The 16,317-nt window shown below is 35.0% G+C and overlaps 1 protein-coding gene across 4 annotated transcripts in view; it reads left to right on the plus strand.

Moving 5' to 3' along the window:
- LOC149067626 (nonsense-mediated mRNA decay factor SMG7-like) overlaps positions 1-16,317 on the plus strand; it is a 267,121-nt gene that overhangs the window by 81,973 nt on the left and 168,831 nt on the right. For all 4 annotated transcript variants that reach the window (XM_089252529.1, XM_089252530.1, XM_089252532.1 and 1 more), the window contains exons 6-7: positions 8,767-8,862; positions 13,926-13,997. In XM_089252529.1, coding sequence (XP_089108655.1) covers positions 8,767-8,862; positions 13,926-13,997 — 168 coding nt within the window. The remainder of the gene's footprint in view (positions 1-8,766; positions 8,863-13,925; positions 13,998-16,317) is intronic.

Consider the following 16,317-nt stretch of genomic DNA (forward strand, 5'->3'; position numbering starts at 1 on the left):
TTAAACATTCAATTCAATTAATTTGAACAAATATTAATTTTGAATGATTAAAAAAAACATTTTTAATTATTGTGTCAAAAAATGCCTGTTTTGCTATATTAATACATTTCTGTTACTTGAAAATGCTTTTGAAAATTGGTAAATCTAAATTTTTCTCAGAGGTTTCTTGTACCTCCAATCAATCTCAGTGTATCCCACAACCTCCCCCTCCCCCCATAATGATTCCATTATGTAGCATTTTCATTGTGAAAAATTAAACTGAATTGGGGTAAGACCAATTATTTTAGGTATTTTTTATATTGTATGAAACAGAATGAAAATGGGTGATTTTTGTTCATACATGTATATGTTGAATTAATTACGTACCAAATTAAAAAAAAAGTCTTTGGTTACTTATATTACGAATGCGAGTGGATGTAATTCCTAAATTAATGCAAAACTTGGCATTGTTTTTGCTTGACTAAAGCTTCAATGTTAGGTAAAATTTGTGTTGTGGCTTTTTGTAAAGTATCCCCCAAATGCCGATCAGTCAGACGCGTTCTAGTTTTTGATTTTGTATTCTTCATTCAACTAAACAACTGTTCACATAAGTAAGTGCTCCCAAATATAGAAGACATGAACAATGCATGTTTGCGTATTTCTGGATACTTTCCTTCAGACACATACTTAGAATAAAAATCAATTAATGAAGGAATTTCAAAAAACTTGCATTTAACTGCAGAGTCACATTGCAAATTTGCAATGGCTAATTGTAGCTCTGGTGGAACACTTTCGATATCGACCGAGAATGGTGAGGAAAACATTTTCATAGAAATTTCATTTTCAGAAGTCAGAAAATCTGCTTCTGAATTCCATTCTCAGATTTGAAATGCTCTGTACATAATTGTCCGGTTTTCAAGTTGTGGATCTATTTACCAACTCCAATAAGTTAGAAAAATGTATGCAGTTTTTGTTTTGCAATTGACGTACCCAAAGGACTAATTTAGTTTTGAACGCTTTCACATTGTCATAAAGATTATGGACAAGTAGGTCTTTTCCCAGTAAGTGGTAGTTTAGATCATTCAGATGACCAGCGATATCGACAAGAAATGCGAAATCTCTCACCCACTTTCCAATAATTTTTCCTTTGGATTTTATGAATTCATCAACTTCCTCCTTCAAGGAAAACAGGCGGTGAAGCATCTTTCCCCGGCTCAACCTAGTGTACTTCTGTATAATAAATAATGTCGTTATACTCAGCTTCTAAATCCTCTAAGAATTTTTGAAACTATCTATGGTTAAGTCGCTGTCTCAAGTTAACCGCTTTCACTACAACAGACATTACATGTTCAAAGTTGGAGAAAAAAATTTTGCACAAGTTTTCCTGGTGTTTGATGCAGTGGAAAGCCATCATCTTCGTATTTCCACATTTTTTGGCATCTGGCTTTATCAATGTGATTACCCCTGTCTTCTGACCGGTCATAGAGGGAGCACCATTTGTAGTTATGGTAGATATGTTGCTTAATTCCAACTCACATTTGGCCAATGTTTCTGCCAAACTTGAATATAAATCTAAACTTTGTGTGGTATCCTTATGTGCAACGACACTAGCTAACTCCAACAATTTTGAAGTTTTTGTGAATAGCACAAATGAAATTGGCTGCTTGTGCGGTGTCTGTTGCATCTGTCGATTCATCCCTAGCTACTGAGTAAAATAAAAATTCCTCACATTTGGATTTGAAGGACTTGAATACATCTGCTGACAGATCCTCCACACACACATCTTGCTACTGTCACATCAGACAAACTAATGTTCGAAACAGCTTGAGCCTGTGATGGGCAAAGCACATCAACTGCAGACTGAAGGCATTCTATAATGAATTCTCCATCAATGAAGGGATTCCCATGTTTCGCAATTTTTTCTGCTATTATATAACTAACACGAATGCAATTTTCAGTCTTAATTTTTTCCAAAGAATAATGACTGTTGACAATTCAGCGTCGATTTCAGTTCATTGACTTTTTCCTTTCGTAAATGTCCCTTCAATCCAGATACTTCGCATTATGCTTGGTATTGTAATGTCTCTTAATATTGTATTCTTTCATCATGGCTACGCTCTCATTGCAAATGAGACAAACTGCTTTAGCCTTGTATTTATTGAAAAAATAAAGGGATAACCACTTCTTCTGAAAAATCTCACTTTTTCTTCAACTTTCCTTTTTTTGCTATCTCGATTCACCATCATGCACTCATTTAAAGACTAAATTGTACAAATCCTTCTTTCAACCAATCAAGATGCATACATCCACCTGATCCTTTCCCAACCATGCACCCGAAAAATATGATACCATGGAAATTCTGTTCATTTCTGCTTTCTCCCACTCAATGAGGATGGAATGTACATGAAGATACGTGGTGAAGAAGTGTATGATGTGGTTTCTTTTGCGGTTAAGGCCTTATTAAAAGAAGCTAAATACTGTACACTGATCAGCTTGTCCTTGTTATAAGTCTATATGAAGTTGGGTGACTTTTTCTTGCTGAAATCTTCATTTTGCCTATTTTTGAATGATATTGCGTCAATCGATCAAAATGTTTTGGCGGGCCACCAAAATATCGACAGCTGGCCATGTTGAAGACCCCTAATATAATGCATTATAAATAATTTCATTTTTATCATGTTTTTCAACGACAATACCAATTTTTATCAGTGTTATCATTTTAGTATTAACTGGAATACAATCAAACACTACACAATTTCTCTATAACTTTTTAATGCATTAATATTTCATTATTTCTCATTTCAAACTCTACACCTAAAAATTTTTTTGATCGGACCAAAGACCTTTAGGTCAAATTTAAATCTTATTTTCCGATCACTAAGTTCATTGAATCATGATCAGGTGCAAGATCATCTACGTATACCATTTGCAGCCTGAGAGTTTCTCAAATTTGAGTTCTGAAAGAGCTATGTGTAACTCATGAAACCATTCATGACCTGCTTGATGCAGCCCATATTAAACATTTTTCAGTTTCATCATACAAAATGTTCTTTACCTTTCTCCACAAAATTTTGTGGTTAGTATTCTAGATAAGTTTTCCGAAAAGGTTCCATAAAGATAAGCACATTTAATATTGTACCGTTCATCGGTATACCCCGGTTTACTTCAGGTATTGAATCATTAAGCAGATGACAACAATGAAAGACAATTTTTTCCTTTTACAATTATTTATTCAGTTATTTAAGTTAAGACTTTTTTACACAACAATTTTTCTTTAGTTCGGTTATCACTGTATTAATTTTACATTAGAGTTTTATTAACAAAAAAGTTCAATAAAATGGATGGGTCTCACATGGTACAGTCCATTGAATCACCTTTTAGAGCTCCTACATCACAGGAACCACAACTTCCAATCACAAATGTCCAGGTTGAGTGTCTCCTGGCAATGCTTTTCCAGCTTGTATCCAATATGAAGATTCCCAGGCACAACGGCGACAGGATCATGTTATCAATGGCAAGCTCTCACCATAGGCCATAGAACAAGAGAATGCATGACCCAGTTCCTGACAGGCAATGATGCTGCAGCCAGTTGAACAAGTGGAATGACTCCAACAAGTGGCAATGCTAATACATTGCTACCAGAATCAACGATATATGGTGATGGAAGAGGTGCCAGTGCACTTCTCTTTGGGCAAAGCACCTTGTTAAAACGATACAAATATGTTTGATCCGTGTGAAGTGAAGTGACTGTTCCAAGTGCTCCACTTGTATTTGAAGGGAATCCTTTGCAACATCCCTTGTCAGAACATCCAATCAGGGGTGAGAGATTGGTGACTCTAAAAAATTAACATACTCTGACCAACAACATCTTATTTACATTATGATATGGCGTAAAACAATATTGCAAAATAATGTGATTCGGAATCTGGCAATACAAAACAAACATTGAAGACCTGGCCAAAATCCACAACACCAGGCCTATTGCACATTGAAGAATTCCATGATGCTATTGACCGCAAAGTGGTTCATGGCCCACTAATGGCATGAAGGTAAAATATTGCACTTTCATGTTTAATTATATTTGCAAAAACATTTACATTTATATTGCACATTTCTTTTATCACATTTCTCCGAGGTTGATGATAAACCCCCGCAGGATTCCTACCGGCGATCCGCGGGACCTTGCCTATCATAATATCACCAATTTGTGGGCTCTCATGTTATATTATCTCCATGCACATGTTTCCATTTTTTTAATATCACAAACATAATATAAAATAATCACACTAAAGTAAAACACACAACTGGTGAAAATGTGCCGAAGTAGTTTATACCTTCAATCTGCTTGAATCCTTTGGCGACAAGTCGTGCTTTATATCTTTGTGTATTTTCCCTTACCAGTCCATTTTTATGCTATGAACCCATTTACTGTCCAAGATTTTATTTGTTTGATCTCTAGGAATTAGATCATACACATCGTGGGATTTAAGGGTTTCTAGTTCTCCACTCATCACATTAAACCAATTTGCATTATCGGATCCATTTTTTGCTTCGTCAAAAGATAGTGGAATTTTTACACTGGCACAATGAGCTTCTGTCTCATCCCCATTTATTGTTTCAGTCTCCGATTTGAGATTGTTAACTACATTCTCACTTTGGTTTTAATCATCAGTTTTTCCTGAGAAATCAAAATGTTCAGGTTCAAAATTTAGGGAATTACGTTAGCAATATTGTTTAATCTCATTTAAGATTTTTAGTCTAACATTTGGCTCTGGGTAATAGTACACATCCTTTCTCCCTGCAAATTTGCCAGTATTTTGGGTCACTATTGTTCACACCCATGTGATTTTAACTGGATGAAAATCAAACAAGTCCATGTTTGAATTTGCCTCATCACATAATTCATTCCCATTTTTGGTGTGCACTTCTTTTGCCAAGTTTCCCATCTTGTATTTGAATTTATTCTCATCAAATCTTACGTGTTTGGTTTGAATCACTCTACATGCTCCAGGTTTCCAAATTCTATATTCCTACATTTTTCGGGAGTAACCAACTAGATATCCTATATTTGCTGTTGGGTCTAATTTTCCCCTTTGTTTTGGGATATGCATGTACGCTATGTAACTGATTGTCTTGAAATTTTTGACAGAAAAAGTCTATTTCGCCAGACATTTATGGGAGCTTTTCTGTTTAAACTACTGTGAGGAAAGCGATTCTTCAGATAATTTTGTGTATGCACAAATTCAGCCCACAAAAATTTTGGTAATTCAGTTCTGTACAAAAATATCTGAACACCTTTCACAACTATTCTATTGAGCCTTTCTGTAACTCTGTTCATTTCTGGGGAGTAAATGTTTGTTCACTCAACCCTTATACCTTGCTCTTTCAAAATAATCAGTAGTAAACTCTAAACCATTATTACTGTGAATAGATTTTATTTTCTTGCCATGCAATCTTTCAGCTCCAACTTAAAACTCTTTAAAACACTCAAAAGCTTCATTTTTGTTTCATAAAATACACTGTCAGCAGTGCCGTAACTAGCCATTCCTGTGCCCTGTGCAAGAATTTGAATTTTTCCCCTTCCAAGTGGGGCCCTGTACAGATGCACCTGTTGCACCCGCCTAGTTACAGCGCTGCTGTTCTGTATCTAGAATAATCATCAGTTACACTAAGAAAATATCTAGAACCAACTTATGACTACACTGGGGCTGGTTCCCACACATCTAAATGCTAAAGTTCAAGCACATTACTGGTAACAATATTATTTATGCTTTTAAAGCTTTCTCTCTTGTCAATTTTGCTATGTTACAAGTGTCACAAAATTCAAACTCTCCACTCAGATTTTTGATACCATAGCACAAATTTTCCTTCGAAAATTGTTTCAAAGCTCTAGAGTTTTGATGGCCATATTTACAGTGCCGTAACATTAAATCATTTTTCTTAGCTATATAGCTTTCTGATTGTGAATCTGCATTTTTGGCAGTCGAAACATAGAAATTATCTATTAAGGGTATTTCTAGAAAAAATCTGCCATTTGGCCTTCTAATTACTGCTTTACCATTCCTTATCAAAAGCGAGTAACCAGCTTTGTCAATTAATCTACCAGAAAGTAAGTTTCTAGCCATATTCATGGCATACAAAACATTTTTAAGCAGTAAATTTTCTTTACCTTCACGTTGATGAACCTTCAGAATGATATCTCCTCGACTACATATTTCTGTTGTGCTCTCTGCAATTGTAGCTTTTGAATTTTTGGGATCCGTAAAGTTCTGGAACAATTTCTTGTCATTGCAGAAATTATCAGTTGCTGCTGTATCAACCGTAAATTCCATGATTTTTGCATCTATCAATAATGCACCAGCTAGAAATGAAGTTGCACTTGAACCAGTAGCACAATCTGATTCTCGAGGTTTACTGGATTGCAGAGGCCTTAGTTTCATCTTGAATTTACACCCTCGTCTTCACTTCTGCCATTTTCCAGACTGTTGTAGACAGTGTCTTATGAAATTATCTGATTGACCACACCCGAAACAGGTCAATCTTGATTTCCAATTTTCCATCAAGAATGTCGTCTGCAAAGAGTCACTCAGAATATCTTGATTTTCACTATGTTGAAGATGGGCATACTCCGATATCAATGCTTTGTGTATGTTTTCAGATGTAAAGTCCTTATTCAATAGGTGATACACTTGTATTACGATGTTGTAATACTTTTCTGGCAAGTTGAATAGCATCTGGCATGGGATTTCGTCATCTGCTACAATCTTGCCCGCCAATTATAATTCTTTAACGGCTCTCGAACGACGACCTAAGAAAACATACATGCTTTTGTCAGATTTCAGTTGGCAGTTCATGAATTCAGTTCATAGAGTGGCAATTCTGGCACGGGTCGTTCTTCCATTACTTGAATTTATCACGATTTGATCTCCGAAATTTTAACTCACTCCTTTCTTCCGCTAACGTCATTCACTTTCCAAGGTCAGCTCTGCTTCCGAAAACAAAATGATTTTTTCAAATTTCAAGTTTTCACTTTTACAATTTTAAGTTCAGATAGCTTTAAAACCTCTGAACCACAAAAAAGCCATGCTCTGCTACCATTTGTTAAGGATAAACCATTTTCATGGTTTGTAACAGACAATGAAGTAAGTCAAAAATTATCTGGAGTCAAAATGCGAGAATGAAAGCAGTCTATATTTATTCAATTTAAAAACAGGTATATATATGCAATGCCTGTGGGAAAACAAAAGAACGTCACTTTCTTGTGACGTAAAATTAAATTTGCGTGGATCGGCGAAAAAACACTAACAGTAAAAAACTGGTTTACTGAATGCTGTAGCATGTGACAAATACTCTATGCAGAGAAAGATGTCCTCTCTACTTGTTAATACAAGATTTTCAGAAGACTGGTTCCATTAGTGGGAAGTTTCAGAAGATTGACAACCAGTCTTCCGAAATTTCCTAATAACGAAACCAGTCAAGTGGAGAGGAAATCTTTCTCTACATATATGATGCCATCTGGTGGCCCAGATGTCATTTACATGCTATTAGTTCATTGCTGCCACCATCCATTGCATGGAGGCATTCAGCATAAACATGCTCCAAAGAAGAAATGTTCTGTGTTCATAGCTTAGGGGGTAGAGTGTCTGACATACAAGAGACTGGGGTTAAAGTTCCCTGAGGAGGCAGTGATGCATTTTCTTCCAAAATCATCATCATCTCTGGATATAACCAGTTTTCCTAAGTACTCTACTTGTTATGACCTTAGAGACTAAAACTAAACAAAAATATTTAACCTGTTGCTCCTGATTGCCATGGCACCCTGAAGCACTTAATTGAACTTGGGGATAGAAAATATTGAAGCACAATTTTTTCAAAGTATTGTAAGTGAAGTAATCTTTGAAATGTTGTTAACTCTAAATACATTACAGTACTTAACTTAATGTTACTTTATGCTGCATTCATTTGATCTTCTTATTGCATTGTGTAATAATTTAAAATAAAGTTTCTGTAAATGTAATTTCCACTCTTTCTGGCTTTAAAACTCTGAACGGTTCATATCTGATATAGGTCTAGTCCAAATTAGCTCAGATAATTGGGGGATGGGAGGATCCCTTACTGTAGTTTGCAGTTGACTGTGTTGTAACAATGATGGGGCATTGGTCGTAAGCCTTATGGATGCTAGTTACACTTCATGATACATGGTGTTGCTGCTGCATTCTGTCTTTTGAAAGCTGAGATATCTGTATTTGCTTCTGACAATCTCTGCTTAATCCTCATTTCCTTCTCCAAATGTTGAAAGGCAGAGAAGGTGGTGCATTGACTCCCTATCCATACTGTAATTGCTGTTGACAAACTTGATTTGAATGGTATCATAAAGTGGTAGTAAACTGTTGGTTTGGTTTATTGTTGTTTGCTTATAGGAATTTGTTGATAAATTAAACTGGGCAGTTGCATGTAGTACGTTGCCCTATATCAGAACTAACAGTTTATACTTGTTTCTGAATGGCTAGATGATTCAAAGTGCTGAAGGCACCATTTTGACTGTGTATAAATCATGCTACAATCTTTCCAATTATGCTGACAAAAAAAAGAATCACTAAAGAAATTCCTTATTTTGAGATTATACAATATCAATAGCTTGCTATTGTTTTTTTTTTCCTTTTATATGTTTTGTTTTTGCCATTGAACAAAAAAGCAAGATTTATGCATTGATACTTCATTGATAGTTTTATTTTTTCAATAAGAATTAACAAAGAATTTTTAAAGTATATGAATTAACATTTTCAGAGTTTGTGCGAATCTGCTTTCCTGTTGTGAAAAAACCAAATATGTCATCTGTTTTGTACATATGTCAACATTGTTTAGTTCATCTTGGAGATATTGGTAAGTAAGTCTTTGAAATTCTGTACGCATGAACTGATGCTATATGTAGTCTTAATTATGTGTTGACTTCATATCCGATCTAATTGGGCTACACTCTTATCATTGCTCTTTAATATCAATCAAAATTTGTTTTTCATTTTTATAAATTTTTTTATGCAAATCAAATTTTGTGTTTTAAATTATTTTTTCCATAGTTTTTTTAAGATTTATTTTTATTTGACAAACATTTCATAGTTTCAGGCAGGGGTTCTCAAACTGTGCGTTGCAGTATCCTGGTGCGCCGCCAACCTTTGACAGAGGCGCTGTGGAGTGTCTGCAAAACAAAGGGTTTTTTTTTTAAGAGAAGCCGCGGATGAGTGTTGATTAGAGTGAGGAACGCTGTGGGTGGAAAAGGTTTGAGAACCCCTAGTTTAAGGGTTTAAATGAGGTTTTAGCCTTCTTGATTAATACGAGGGGTTACCCCAAAAGTAACCAGAATTTTTCATTTCAAAATTATTTTATTCAATTTTTTTTGCCTTAAGTACCTTAATTTTAATTCCTGTAAAGTACTATCTATTTGAGCTAATGCACTTTTGAAATTCGTCTTGTGATGCTGGACAGCACCTCCATCTTTTTTTTTTTTTTTTGTACTTTATCCATGTTGGCAAAATGCTTTCACGCACACATTTCAGGTCCCTTTTCATTCATTGGAATAAAGAAAAGTTACGCAGAGCTAATCAGTTGAATAGTCTGGGTGGGGAGGCAGGAATTGTACTATTGTTATTAATTACCGCATTGTGAAGGATGTGTGAAACAGAGCATTTTGTCATGATGCAAAAAACAGTCACCCATCTGTTACAAATCTGGTTTTTCTTTACACACTGTTGTTGTGTGCAATCTTCTTAGGCATACAGAATAAGTAACAGAAAAACTATAAAGTATTTCTCTTCCTTGTTTTCTTATTATTTTTCTCAGTTTTGGAAATTGAAAGCAATATTGCATAAAATCTGAAAAAAATTATTCTTGAAAATAGGTGGTGATTTCTAGAAAGTTTTGTGATTTCCTCTGTGGCAGTTAATAATGCAGGGGTTCTTTCTTTCAAACCGAGCACAACTGTGGTCTATTACCATCAACAATTTACTACCGCTTGAGTTGTGCCAGAAGTTTGAGTGTGTGTACCTAACGGTCTGAATGCATATATAGTGTTGTTTGTGAATTTTTTTGTGCTGCCATCTATATTTCAAATTTTGAGTGCAGTGAAGTGTAGTGGTAGAATATTTGTACCGTTGTAGGCCTATTGCTCTCTGTGGCAAGACTTTTTGACTGGGAGCTCAGTTCACATTCGCACCTTGAAGTTCGAAGCCACTGAAAACCAACTGCAGCCAACCACCACTCTGGCGACAGTGTGGTTTGCTCCTGGGTCCTCCCTATGCAAGTCTGTCACTCTCACCACTTGACCACCACAGTGGCTATAAAACAGATTAGGGAAATTTTTAACACTACTTAAAAGAGGAGTTATCAACCTTTCAGACATTGGGGGCCAAATAAAATTTTCCAAGAAGCCAGTGGGCCACCAAGTCGCACCACAATATTCTCGGTTGTTAAACAGATTCCCAAATTTTATTGAACACTTTTATACTCTGAATTTATTTCTCCATTACATTTTTTTATTCATTTTCAAATAATTTCTTTTCATTAATTCTCTTTCATAAATATTTATTTCTTTTATTAAATCTGAAATTTGCCAGATAATTCTAAAATTATTTTTTCATTAATTGTGAAATTATTTCTTTGTAAAATACTTTTTTTTTTCTTGAAACACGGTGAAACCTTCATGATAGCGTCAAAGTACTGAAATAATATTTCATTTTATAAAGGTGCATGTAAAAGCAATATTCAATGAAGGGGCTTTGTTTTTATTCTGTTGAAGGCAGGTTTGCATCTCTTGTAGTGTCTGTCTTACATAGGTTTCACAGTATTACTCTTAACAAGTCTGAAATTACTCTTAACAAGTTTGGAATTACTTTCAATAATTCTAAAATTATTTCTTCCATTAAGACGGGTTCTCACTTTTTCCACTCATTGTGCCCCTTTCCCTAAAGGTCCTATCACATGGAGCGGATGCAGACGCAGGTCTGGAAGAAGTTTTAACTATTGGTACATACAGAACCTTTCAGGCGATACAGAATGCACCCACAACATGGAAATGTTCATGCGGGTACGGATGGCACCCACACGTGTCAAAACATAATTGTGGGCTCCGCATCCGCACATGCAGGTTTTGTACATTAGGTTATATGGAGCTATTCACACAATGGGGGTCCGGGTGGATTAAAGATGATTTCACGTAGAATTTGTTTAATTATTTGCCGTAAATACCCTTAAAAACACCATACGAAAGTTCCTGTTCATCAATAGGATGTACCCACCCCATCCATTTCCTTCTGAGACAAAGGAGATATAGAAACTTTAACTGCCTACGTGTTACATACTTTAACACAAGGTTTTTTATTAAAATTATTCAAAATTTTATGGCACAAAATATGGGTAAATTTTGATGATTTTTGTAAAAGTTGCATGTTGTTAAAATTCAATAAAAAAAAATAACCATCAATTAAAATCCTAAAAGCTTGTGTTAAAGTACCATAAACTGGGGTGACTTTGTGTCACTTTTTGAGGTTTTTCCTTGATATCTTCTTCCTTTATGCTTTGCCTTGGCTGCTGGGAATTTTACTAAAGGTAGCCTCACATTTCAGCTTTTGATTTCTGGTCTTAGAAAAAATTATGATGACAAGGAAAGGTCCGCAATTTTTTTTCGCGTGGTACACCCATTTTTATTGAATCCCAGTTGTTAACTTTACTGTTATTTCTGCCCAAAATTAGGTCATTTTTAAATTTTTAAGTAAAATAATCTCTGAAACCTAAAAAAACAGTTTATTGACATGTTTAAGTAAAGAAAGCATTTATTTTTACTTTTTTGGAAAATTTTAATTCGCTGAAACATTAACAAAAATAAAGAAGACTTGAAACTCCAACATATAAGGCTCTTCTTAAAAATAACGCACTATAAATATAACATTCATTTCTTTGAATCCACTACAAACTTGTTGTCCCTGCCAATTGGTCAAGGTTTCTTGATTTTCATTATGATTTGGCACTTCGGATACCAAATTTCATCAGCTGGGTCAGGCCATGAGTAAAATTGGCCAACTTTCTTCTTCCCCCTTACACACGCCTCTCCAATAAGATGAAAAATAGTGAGCATCTGTTTCTTTATCACCCTAAGATCCCCTTAAAGTGTTTCATTTGCGTAATTGCAGTAGGGTCGACTACCCAGCTTCCACACATACTTGCAAACCATTGCTGGGACAATAACAAACTGGTTAAAAAATGCAAAAACTCTGAAAAAACAGGTGACACAAAGTCACCATCTGAATCCCATTTTTTTTTTGCGTCATATTTCTGCCAAAATGCAGTATTTTTACAATTCAAATAGGTATTTCTTATTATAAATAAATTTTACACATAAATATTAAATTATCTAGTTTCCACGAAAAACATGGTCTGCACCTAGAGAGGTTTACATGCACTGGAAAAACTTCGTGTAAATCACAATATAACCTAAAAAATTCTATAGGCAGCAGATGATGCAATAAATGATGTCGGTGAGTCACCTACTGCTCCTGAATTGGCATGAAAAATTTTGAAACCGATTGTTCATCCCTACGCTCCCAGGAAGTGCTTGTGTCCTAAAATCTGTTAATGGCACATAGTAGGAACCTTTGGCACAAAGTCACCCCAGTTTACGGTATGTAACACCATAGTGTTGAGATACACCCAGAGCTTCAAGACATTTGAATGGGTGATGTTTGGAAAAATGTTCGTATCTAACAAAAAACTTAGTTTTGAGAAAAAAGCATTTTAGTGAAAAAAATTAGCATGTGTAATGCCTGCCAGCAATTTATATTAAAATATTTTAAGAATATTTTTAGTACAGGTAGAACCTTCCTTTTGTCCATACTTCACAATTTTATTATTAAATCATAAAATAAAACTTAAACAAAATTAAATACTATATAAAAGCGACGCGCTATCCACGTACAGCATTCACTGGGTGAAAACATGAGTCTAAAGATGCGGGCAAAATGCCCACAAATATGTGCTAGTGTGAAAAGGCATGCAGATCCGCATCTGCTCCGTGTGTAAGGGGCCTAATCAATGCTTATCTGCATGCAACTCTCCATAGCAGTTTAGCGAAGAATCTCTTCAAAAAATATGTACCAGAGTCACTACTCTGCGGCACCCCTAACAATGGTTGGAGGCACACAGTTGAGAATCCCTGCATTAAGGTGTTTTTAGCATTTCCATAAATTCTGTATTTATGTATATCTTTTGGGTGCCGAATTTGGCCTCTTGAGTAAAGCCCATATAAAATCAAAGGTCTCAAAAACTATTTTGGCTCTGGGTGCCTAAATTAATTAAGACAGCCATTCTAAATGTACCAAATGCACAGCATCACTATTGAATCTGGAAAACAACTCACAGAGTTCTAAATACCTCAGTACAGATTCCCAGTGGGCCAGAACTCTTTAGCCGTCTTTTGGAATTTGATTGCTTTTCTATGTAAAGTAGCTGTTTTCTAAAAGTGGCCGGGCGCGCGCGGGCAGGCCATAGCAAAAGGTCAGAGGGCCACTTTTGGCCGCCGGACCATGGGGTGAAAACCCCTGGCTTGCAGAGTTAATTAATGTCTATAAAATCTACCTGGCATTATTTTTGGTATGTGCTCTTGTTTGCTTCAGCTGGTGCTTTTTGCACCTGTGAAAAAATAGATCACATGCTGCTACTGGTTACTATAAGGATATCAATTCATGCTTGTAATGTCATTACAGGTTTTCATACAATTTTTCCTCTGCACCGAACTTGTACCATTTGCATATACGAGCCTACATTCTAGCTATGTGGGCTTCATAGATTTCTGGATATGACTTGTTTCTTTCTTTGTATGTCATTTTCATTGTCAGTAAATGCACATAATTATATAATTAGATAAATTTAAAAATTGATATTTTTTAATTATTATGCAGCACGTTATAGAGGACAGTCGTTGCAAGCAGAAAACTTTTATCGGCATGCTGTTGACCTTGTTCCAAGTAATGGTATGTAGGAAATGTCATTTTTCTGCAGCAAAAGCAAAACTTTGTTTTGTTCGACTGAATTTGCAGTGCTTGCATTATATTTATATATACAATACTTTGATTGAGTTCTGTACAATGAATAAACGACAGAACTTTGCCACTGGACTTATCTCATTGCAGAGATCTCCTACAGCCCAGCTTTGGGGCAGAGTTCAGAACACTTTATTTTAAGTCAAAGGGAAAAAAAATAAACATAAAAAATTTTTACAATTTATTTTTCCCAGACAATTGGGTACTGTCGTGATTAACAAATTTTGTGGTGATAACAGACCAGATGGGGTTGGGAGTAATTTCTGGTGTTTCATGAAGAAGAATGAATGTACTAATTAAAATGAAGGTACATTTTAGAAGCAATTTGAGGAGGTCCATGCCATCTCATTTGTTATCTTACACTTGTTATATTATATATGTAGGATACAACAGACAAAGAAAACAAAAGTTGAGTTCCATACCAAAGAATGTGTTGATTGATTGTGATATAACTATGATTATGCACAGTTTATGCTGGAATTCAATCATGGGCGAATCAACAATAGGAGAGGAGGAGGATGTTTCAATTAACTATGATATGAAGGAAAACCTATATTTGAAACGTGAATAGGATAGCTTAGAAAACTTATCAGATGTTGAGAGAGAGATGTTGAATTGATCCGAGCTTGTATAGAAGAAGTGTAGGGGTCTCAGATTTCTGATGAATAGGAATGTACAAGAAAGATGAATGTTTGGTAACAGAATAGTCATGTCACGATGAGAATGTTAGAGGTTGGAATTGTTTGTATTTGTGTTTGTATTACAAAGGAAGAATTGTTTTGAAAATGTTTATGGAAGATGTGGTTGATATGATGATTTCAGTGGAAGTCTGCTGAAATTATTGAGATTATGATGGCCACTTTAACCATTTAAAGGCCAATGTTTGCAATTGGGAATATACATTAGGTTTTATTAATTAGGAAAAAATATTTTTGTTACATGAAAGCACTTGATTTTTTTCCCCCTGAGTGCATGAGATTCTAAACTTAATTTACATAACAAAAATTTCATTCATTTCAGCACTTATGCCATGAATTTAATTTTTTTAATCACCCATTTTTATGGAAGAATAAAATTTCTTTTTTTTTGTTTTGATTTTAATGCTGTTTCTATGTACGTGAGCAAGTCCAGAAATCAAAGAAGAAAATTTTTTTTTCATGAATTTTATGATTGATATCTCTAAACTAAAGGATCAGAAAAGCAAATAACAAAAAAAATTTGAAAATCAATTTAAATCTTAATTTGGCTGGTAAAAAGTTAAATCAAGAAAATAATACATTTTCATTAACACGCAACAGAAAAAATTTTATTAACATTGGTGGAGAGATGAAGATCAGTTTGTTGAAGAATATTTTTTGGTGAAAAGTAGGGGAATTTTTTTAAACATTAGATTCTGACTAGTCTGGGGTGTCATCAGACAAAAAAACACAGAATGAGAATACACTCCAAATGACTGCTTGGTAGTTTGTTTATGGTGGTTTATTGGCTGATTATTAATAATTTTGAATGGTTTTTTTTTAAACAAATTCACACATGCAACCTAACCAATCCCACTTTTGTGATTTGTGTAGTCACCAGAAGAGAGGTGTTGCCCACCCCCCCTTCCCTTCACAATCATTATATAAAGTAAATAGTCTATAAGGTTTTCGCGGCCATCATTTGATAAAAATTGTTTTTTCGGGTTCGAAGACCGTCGTCCGTTTGAGTTTGTTCTCAACGTTTCCCCAACACTAGTGGTTGGCATCATCAGGAGAATTGATAACTTTGATCCAGTTTATCAATTCTCCTGATGATGCCAACCACTAGTGTTGGGGAAACGTTGAGAACAAACTCAAACGGACGACGGTCTTCGAACCCGAAAAAACAATTTTTATTATATAAAGTGTCGACAGTGTTTATAAAGAGGCATAGGTGTCTTAATAATGGTTGTCCAAAAGTCCAAAGTTATTAATTACTTTTTCCCATCTCTGCATTTTCAAATGACTCGTAAGTTATTTCCTTCATTTAATTCAGTATTATCCAAAGTAGAAGCTGGGGGATCCCATGGGCTCGCTTGAGGGGGGGGGGGGGAAGCAATGAGAAAAAAAAAATTGAAGAAGTTAGTAATGGAACAAAGTTTGGGGAACTATAATTTAATCTAAATTTTCATTCCTGTAATCATGTCTTTTTTTGGATGGCAACTCATCTACCCCCTTTTAATTGGGGAGATCAAGAGGTTTTTTTTTACTTATTGCCTATATTTCAGTGTGTT

This window comes from Pholcus phalangioides, unplaced genomic scaffold (assembly GCF_987345545.1).
Source record: "Pholcus phalangioides strain wild (caught in Gottingen) unplaced genomic scaffold, Ppha-v1.0 ptg000029l_1, whole genome shotgun sequence".
In the NCBI taxonomy this organism is placed as follows: domain Eukaryota; kingdom Metazoa; phylum Arthropoda; class Arachnida; order Araneae; family Pholcidae; genus Pholcus; species Pholcus phalangioides.